At 38.4% G+C, this 8,887-nt stretch overlaps 1 protein-coding gene across 1 annotated transcript; it reads right to left on the bottom strand.

Annotated features, from left to right (window-relative positions):
* Positions 1–1,160: 1,160 nt before the first annotated feature.
* LOC110933062 (TMV resistance protein N) lies at positions 1,161–7,495 on the bottom strand. The gene is made up of 6 exons (XM_035974257.1): positions 7,478–7,495; positions 5,230–5,801; positions 3,487–4,564; positions 3,123–3,392; positions 2,046–3,032; positions 1,161–1,851 (listed from the first exon to the last, which is right to left on the bottom strand). Exons 1-6 carry the CDS (start codon positions 7,493–7,495, stop codon positions 1,282–1,284), a joined length of 3,495 nt encoding a protein of 1,164 aa, XP_035830150.1. The 3' UTR covers positions 1,161–1,281.
* Between the last annotated feature and the right edge of the window lie 1,392 nt (positions 7,496–8,887).

Genomic DNA, 8,887 nt, shown 5'->3' with positions numbered 1-8,887 from the left:
GTATATATATATATATGTGTGTGTGTGTAGTTTCAAATGTAATAACCTAAGGGGGCGTTTGGTTCGCGGAATGATTTGGAGTTAGAATTGGAATTTGTGTAGGAATTAGAATTTGAAGGAATTGGATTTGGAATTTAAACATTCCAATTGGAATTGGAAATTGTTGGAATTGGAATCTCAATTCCATTTTTGTTGTGTTTGGTTGTCAAATGAATTGGAATCCATCACCACGGCAACCACAACCACCAGTTCGATTCGAAACGGTACGAGTCGAAATGGTTTGCGTCGAAGCGGTTCGATTCGAAACAGTATGGGTTGAAGCGGTTTGCGTCGAAACGGTTCGCGGCAAAACGGTTCGCGTCGAAACAGTTCGATTCAAAATGGTACGGGTCGAAACGGTGCAGGTCAATCGTTCACGTCAAAACGGTACGGGTCGAAACGGTTCCGTCGAAACGGCACGCGTCAAAACGGTTCGATTGGAAACAGTACGGGTCGAAACGGTTCACGTTGAAACGGTTCGATTCGAAATGGTACGGGTCAAAACCGTTGGCGCCGAAACGCTACGGGTCGAAACCGTTCGCGTCGAAATGGTACCAGTTGAAACCGTTCGCGTCGAAACGGAACGAGTCGAAACCGTTCGCGTCGAAACGGCACAAGTCGAAACTCTTCGCGTTGAAACGGTACGGGTCGAAACGGTTCCTATCGAAACCAGTATGAGTCGAAACTGTACTGGTTGAAACGGTGCCGGTCGAAACGGTCAAAGATTCCAATGAATTACTTTAATTCCTTCACATATAGGAATGATCTTGAATTCCTTTAGTTAAAGGAATTTGAAAGAATTCATGTCTAATTCCAATTCCATTGTCAACCTTGAAATTGGGATTCCAATTCCATCAAATTCTGTGAACCAAACATCTTGAGAGATGGAATTCAAATTCCAATTCTCTTAAATTCCTGAATTCCTGCGAACCTAACGCCCCCTAACATTTCATTCTGAGTAAATGATGAGTTTGTTACCTCTTTTACCCTGGAGTCTGGACATCGAAGAAATGTGCACACGTTAGGAGGCCTATAAGAATTAAGAAAGATGAATAATGAAAAAAAAATTGAATTTGCATAAACATTAGACAACAATGATGGAAATATTATTATCTACTAGAGCTTGCAAGTCCGGTTGAAAGAATATCACATAATATACTAGTAACAATGTCACTAACCATGCCATATAGAGATCATACTGAACACAAAATTAGACTAAGTGATTCCACAATGTCTTATACCTTAATCATATACTATACATTCCTCTTTTACGGGCTCACAAGACAATACAGTATTATGAGATTGATGAACAAAGTCCCAATTCCAATAATAAGATATATGCGGGTTCCTTTGATGAATTGATTCTATGTCATCTTTGTACACAACATATGCCCCACATCGTACCGCTTTATGATAGCTTAATCCTACGGTCACGATGAGATTGCCTTCAGTGATACTAGACCAATCATCATGCTGAAGATGTTTGCCATCATGCATTTGCACAAAGCAACTGAATGGTATGTAGCCAATCCACACATTTTCATTATCATATGTTGTAGGAGCATTAGTACAATCACCTGGCTGCAGTTTAGGATCACACATTGCATCCCTTTCATATCTGAGTTCGATTCTGTGATAAGGATGGTCCGTGGGCTGTTTAAACACACCACATATTGCAAACCCCATTATTTGGGATTGCCACTTTGGATCCAACTTCAGTGCTATTTTGTTCCCATGTTGTTCTTTAAACCAGCTTGGAATCTTGCTTCCAGGAATAGCAATACTTAAACCATGATCTAGAGCAGCCCATTTCTGTATTTAAAACAAAAAGCAAACATAAATCGTTACTTATGCAACTTAGAACAACTGTAAAAGATCAGAGATATGCATATAGAGAATCAGCCAAGACTTCAGATTTGCGATATGTATTTTCAGTCTCCGGGTGCATATCATTTCGATCCTTTACTTTGTTTTAAAACTAAGTGAGATACAAATTAAGAAGCCACCTTAAGGAAAGCTTTGTTCGACATCATGTCAAGGTATCTTCTACTCTCTTGGTTGGGTAGGAGTTTCTGGCAATCAAGGAGCCATATCATATACAAGTGCTCATGAGCATTTGATAAATCTTCTATCTTTTCTAGTGACCTGCAACGGCTTGCCTTCAGTACTTGTACTCCTGATGGAAGTGCATGCAAACTTTGAAGTCTGCTACACTCATCCAACTCTAGGTGTTGAAGACAAGAAAGATGGGAGATGCTTGCAGGTAACCGAGTTAATTTTGAATTATGGCTTATATTTAATTCTTCCAAGGACGATAATCCATGAAGGTCTTTCGGGAAGTCTTCTTCCCCTATTTGTCTCCAAGCTAGATCAAGTTTTCTCAAGGAGCTTAAACTTGTCAACACATGAAAATTAATGGTCTCTACCAGCTGCCCTTCAAAGGGACTAAAGTAGTCGCCCGATCCAAGTTGAAGCTCTTCTAATTTGTCCATGCTTCCAAACTCCTCTGGCAATTTCTGCAATCCGCAGCAGTCATGAAGACAAAGCCTCCTGAGATGCCTTAACTCATATATAGAATTTGGAATCATAGCAAGACTTTTACATGCTTCAAGATTCAAAAATCTTAGATTGGAAAGATGTCTAATCGATGATGATAGTTCCTTTATCCCGTAACAAGCAAAAAGATCTATATGTGATAGTTTAGCCATACATGGAGAGAATTCTGGGCAGCCTTCAAGGCTATGGCAGTTGATGAGAATTAGAATCTCTAACGATTCCATCTCCAATTTGGATGGCAGAATCCTGAGATTCCAACAATTACTCATGTCTAAGCTAACAAGCTTCCCATGAGATCCGAGAGACTCGTGAACCTCCTCCAAGTTCCTACAACTTGACAAAACTAACCTCTCTATGTTCGGGGCCCCTGAGACGTCTGGAAAACTTTTCAGAAATGACAAATCGTAGAAGTTGATAAATTTTAAGTTTGGCATAACCTGATTTCAAGAACAGAAATAAACAGATTACAATCAGAGTTACTCCAGAAATTAATACTAATAAAAATCTGTGGCTAATCACAAACTTACCATTTGCCCCGCCCATAAATGCTCAGTTCTTCCATAGTGTAATTTCAAACCCGTAAGCTTATGCATGTTTGCTAGTGGTAGAGAAGGAAATGGATATTGAAACCAACAAAGCCATCGTAACTCATCAGGAAGAAAGGTAGGTTCACAAGAAGTGAAATGATGGTAAACATCAAGTAGGCGAAGATTCGTCATGGGTTTAAAAATATCAGAACTAAAATCCAGCTTCTCGTCATGAAAGGACTCTACTATCGCTTCAACCACTTTTAGTTCCTGGAACAAAAAAGATAAATTGTACATTTGTACTAATTCTTCAAACTTTTTTTGCTTCAATATATCAGCTTTTACAAAGGGATGGGTTTACTACCTCGTTTTTCTTGATAAAATCACGGATTTCTTCCAGTTTCCATATCCTGCTATTCGGGTAACTCTCACACGCTATTTTTTGACCCATTTCCTGTATGAGGTCATGCATGTCTATCTTTCCATATGAAATGGTTATTAGGCATTTCTCGATAAGAGCCTCGATCCCTATCACCGCGTGAAAATCAAAGCTATCAAGTAATCTAGTCACGTATTTTACTTCTTTTCCCTTGAAAAAACATGCAATGTCCAGGAGTATCCTTTTTTCGAGCACATGTAAATGATCAAAACTAAACCTCAATGTCTTGGTGATCTCCAGATTTGGTGTTTTGGCTAGACTAGCTAAGTCACTTTCCCACATACTTGTTATATTTTTTCTACGAAAGAAAGAGCCTAAAACTTTCAAGGCTAGAGGAAGACGGCCAGTAAAACCTATTGCACGATTTGAAAGGTCCTTGAACTCGTCTGGAGGGCTATTCTTTCGAAAAGCATGCCTACTGAAAAGCTCAACAGCTTGATCCATAAGTAAAAGTGCCGGCTTATATGTGCAATCGGCAAATGATAACAGATGCTCATCTCTAGTGGTTATAATGATTCTACTTCCTGGACCGAACCATTTGCGTGTCCCAGCTAGGTACTCTATTTGCTCGAAAGAATCCACATCATCAAGGACAAGAAGAACCCTTTTATTCCTAAATCTTAGTTGTATCATCTTGGCTCCATCTTCAGGATTATTAATTGTCAACCCTTGCTGCAGTACTAGAACATCTTTAAGAATAATCTCTTGTAACAGACATATACCTTTTGTAGTGGAACTGTTTTTTCGAACATTGTCAACGAAACTACTACCGTCAAACAGATATACAATTTTTCTAAACAAAGTTCGAGCAATAGTCGTCTTTCCGATCCCTCCCATTCCAGATATCCCTATCATGCGCGCCTCATGTGTTGCTTCCAAACTCAGTAATGATTTTAATGCATCCACACGAGACTCTATACCGACAAGATTACCATCCATACCACTAGGTTGTATACTGGGTAAGATCTCGTTAACAATCTTGTCGATAAATGCAGATTCACCTCTGTATATAAAGACCCATGTGAGCAAGTTAATTAAAATCTTGAGACTATAAACAAATTTAGCTGACTACCAACTAATTGTTGGGGATCAGAAGACGCATTTGCAGCGGAATGGATTCGTGCAGTGGGATTGAATGTTGTATTTGTGTTATCATATGCAAGTGATCCGAATTGGATATGCATGATGAAAAGGTATGGATGAATAAGTGCAAAGGGTTAAAGGACAATTCTTACTGAAAATGAGAATGTCTTGATATCCGACATGGTTGCCGGTAAACATGAATAAATAGATGGAGTTTTGGCGGTTGAATTTGGCGGGTAACTGCCTCCGGTAGTTATTCGAATTAAACACCCGCTTATCAAACCCACCAATACATAAACTTATCATCTATATTTCGAGTGCATATCATACATAACTTATCTACTTATAAATCCGATTAAATACATATAAAAACATAACAAGGTTTAATAAATCTAACACTAATGACTATATTAGGACCCACTAACTCAACTTGATGATCCTAAACATTTGGCTAATGCAAGCAAAACATGCACAGTCAAATCAAGAATATGAACTCAAAACCATTTAGAATTTACTCAATTAATACACTCAACCGTCAATCACCAATAAACACTTTGTCATCTATGAACGGATATAAGTACTTACCCGCTGTCGGCCGTGATATGCCAGCCAGGTATATTAGCAGTTGCAGCTAAAGCTTTCCTCCAGTTGTTGACTTTATCCATCACTCCCACAAACTTCTCCTCGTGTTGCAAAAACGCCTTTCCATAGTCTCTTTTCTGCCATTGAACATCAGATGGATTTACATGGTAGAACACTGGTAACACCTTCTGATCCTGGCATTCCATAATTTTTACCAGCTCATCCAAACACCACGAAGAGTTGGCATAGTTTTTTGAGAGAATAACAACCGCAAACCTGGAATCTTCGATAGCTTGCAAAAGTTCTGTAGAGATCGGTTTCCCCAGAGGGAGCATCTTGTCATCTTTGAATACATGTATGCCTTTCTGAACAAGAGCATTATAAAGATGATCCACAAAATTGTTACGAGTGTCTTCACCTCTGAAGCTTAAGAATACGTCATGTTTCCATGATCGTTTTGGTGTTGAGGAAGATGAAGATGGAGAAGACATGGATTTGGATGCCACTGAAGGTCTCAAGATAACGCAAAAAGTCAAAATCCAAATGAAGTTGATTGCTTTAAGTCTCCAGCATGGCTACATTTTATATTACAAGTTGAAGTGGTCCTCTGGTAAATACATTATTGGTGTAGTGTCCAATTGCGTGATAAGTTTATTAGTTTAATAGTACAAGAAAAGGTTTAGTACGGTTCAAATGTTAATATCAAAATGATATACTTTCATTAACCAAAAACATAAAAATACTAGTACATGACTGCAAACTGTTATAACTAGTTTTAGTTAAGAGTTTAATCACCAGTCCCATTAACTCCAAGACACTAAAAAGAGTTACCCTCACTGCGAAAAAATGTCATTTAGTGACACACACTTCTAATGACATTTAGCTTTTGTGCCACTAATTTTTGTTTTTAGTGGCACTTTGCGTATGCCATAGTTGTTTGACTAACGTAGACCTTTAGTGGCATTTACCTTTTATGCCAACTAGTTGATTTTCCGACCCGCGTTGCGGCGGGGATCCAATGTCTGCAAAACGCGTGCCGACAACAACAAGCAGATACCAAATATCAAAACATAGATAAAAATGATGTAGTAACGATAGTTACTCCGTCCTAAAAACGATTTTAAAAAATCTAATATATAATAGTAGGACCCACACATTCTACATGTTGGAAATTTGGTTGTTTTCAGTTCAGTTATGACGTTACTAACACATTAAAATATGGATGAGCTCGGTACCGGTAATGGCACCGAAAGTACCGATCCCGAAAATAATCAAAATTAGGTACCAGCGCCCAAAATGCTGAGTACTGTACGGTATAGTATTTGATGGTAAAAATAAGTAAATACGGGTATGGTGCTAGACCGGTGTCGAACTGAAATTAACGATTCTAAAAACCCCATAAGGTGGGTACTAAATTGGTACCGAAAATGATTTGGTATAGCAAAATTTGGTACCGATACGATACCGGTTTGATTACAGGATTTGATACCATTTGCTCATCAATAATTTAAATATCCAAGTTAAATTGACATGTTAAAATTCATTCATTACAGAAAAAGACTAAAAAGAAAACAAAAGAAGTTGTGTACCGGTACCGGTATATACATGGTACGGAAACGGTACAATACCAGTATTTCAGAGTAAAAACCGGTACCGAAAATGTCAAAAGTCGGTACCGAATCGTTACCGAAAATGTCAAAAGTCGGTACCAAATCGGTACCGAAAATGTATCCGGTTTGGTAAATTTGATAACAGTATCTGTACTGTTCATTTAGTTGTGTTATTAATATATATGTTAGGCCCTAAAGTGTGAGACTGACGCATCAAATTAACACAACGGGTTATGGTTACGAACTGGGCTTTACCGGGTTAGTTATATTAGGTTTTGGACCTTTTTAGGTCACTTGGGCCAAGCTTTAGGCCATGTGGGCCAAGCAGGCCCAAGGGGAGCCCATGTAGCGAATTCGGCTTGAGTTACTATATAAACAAGTTTTTAACTTGTTTTTAGGTTTGAACCTCCTAGTTACACAATTCTAGAGAATCAGAAAAGGGGAGGCGATTTGTAGTGGTGTACTCATACCAGACGTTTTTTCTTGTTCAAGTAATCGAAACGTGTGTGAGTTAAAAGTGACTTCGGTGTGTTCTTCGTTTTCATATTTTTCGGTTTATCTTGAATCATCTTGTGTTTGGTTTCCGCACTCTCACAAGATTAGGTTTCATATCATTGAAAGATCCGGTTTACGGGACTTACAATTGGTATCAGAGCCATTAGAACCTGTTTCTAGGCTCGGTGTGATATCAAATATTCAAGTTTTTCATTATTTTAGGTTCGGTGTTCTTTGCTTTATTCATAATATTCATCGATTTTTTATTAAAAATCATCATATATTGCTTTTCGATTTGTCTGGAAATGTGTTAATGGTTCAAAATCTAGATAAAATTTCAAAAGGATTTGGTTTCCTGATATCTCGAAATTTTTTGTTAATCTTAAAGAATTTCCAAAATTTGAAAAATATATCTTCTTGATTTCTCGACTCCACCGTTCCACCTTCAACGATCATTCCAACATCAAAGGTCTCGAGTAGCAATCAAACTCCCACTGGTCTCGAGTTGTCTAACAGTTGTCTCGACTCACATCCAGCATCCGGTTTCGACTCCTCATTCATCGTTCAAGCAGAGCTCCAAATTACTTACAATCATCAGTTGTAACCTCCATACATCTTCCACAGTTTCAAGGTCTCGAGTCATCAATCAAGAAGGTCTCGAGTCGCAACATCGCTTCCGTGTTGCGGTTTCGAGTTCTCCATCTCCACAGTCTCGACTCGTCAACTTTTGAGTCTCGAGTCGTAACCTCGGTTCCGACTCGCAACCGCTCTCAAGGTCTCGACTCGCTGAATTATCTCTACAATAGGTCTCGAGTCGCAATCTCATTCTCGAGTCATCACTTCCACGGTTCCGAGTCGCAACCGAGATCTCGAGCTATCAACATCATTGTCTCGAGTCAGAAAGCGGGTTCATTCGCCTGCAAAGGGTTTGAGCTAGCGAGTACACGAGTTCTAGTTTGGTTTGTGTTTTGAGGAGAAGAACAAAAGTGCCAACCATCTACTGACATTATGGCATTCATGTTTCAAAAACCCGTGGCTCAAGAAATTATTGTTGAAGATATAATTTCTGTCTTTTGTACTCCTGAATGTCGAGAAAGGGTTGAGGCATATCGAATACACAACGCTGAGCTAATACAAGATTACCAAGATATAAAGAATAAAAATTTTACTTTATCAAAAAATGAAAAGCTTTATAAAGAAAAAATTGAAGCTCAGCAAAAAGACATCATCAAACTTAAGGATGATGTAAGTGTAAAGACAGCCCATTTCTTAGAAGCACAAGAGAAGGTATGCATTTTGATCAAAGAACTGGAATATATCAGAGAAAGATATCAAATTAACGAACTTAACATTAAAAAATATGAGTCTTCCAGTAAACTAGTCAAAAATCTGTGTGATCAGCAATTTGCATACAAGAAAAAGAAGGGGTGTGGGTTGGGATTCAATCAAGTTCCTCCTCCTTATAATGATAATTACACATATTTACCTGTTACTGAGGAGGAACTGATAAATGAAAGCAAAATGACTTACGGTCCTAAAACCGATAAGTCACTAAT

Source organism: Helianthus annuus, chromosome 6 (assembly GCF_002127325.2).
Source record: "Helianthus annuus cultivar XRQ/B chromosome 6, HanXRQr2.0-SUNRISE, whole genome shotgun sequence".
Classification (NCBI taxonomy): domain Eukaryota; kingdom Viridiplantae; phylum Streptophyta; class Magnoliopsida; order Asterales; family Asteraceae; genus Helianthus; species Helianthus annuus.
The sequence above is the reverse complement of the archived record's forward strand: the minus strand, read 5'-3'. Positions and strand labels throughout refer to the sequence as shown.

Bases quoted from the DNA above. Each gene is read 5' to 3' on its own strand.
- LOC110933062 (XM_035974257.1), bottom strand. The intron at 3,033-3,122 runs GTAAGTTTGTGA...TCTTGAAATCAG, and splicing joins ATTTATGGGCGGGGCAAATG to GTTATGCCAAACTTAAAATT. The intron at 1,852-2,045 runs GTGGCTTCTTAA...TTTTAAATACAG, and splicing joins CGAACAAAGCTTTCCTTAAG to AAATGGGCTGCTCTAGATCA.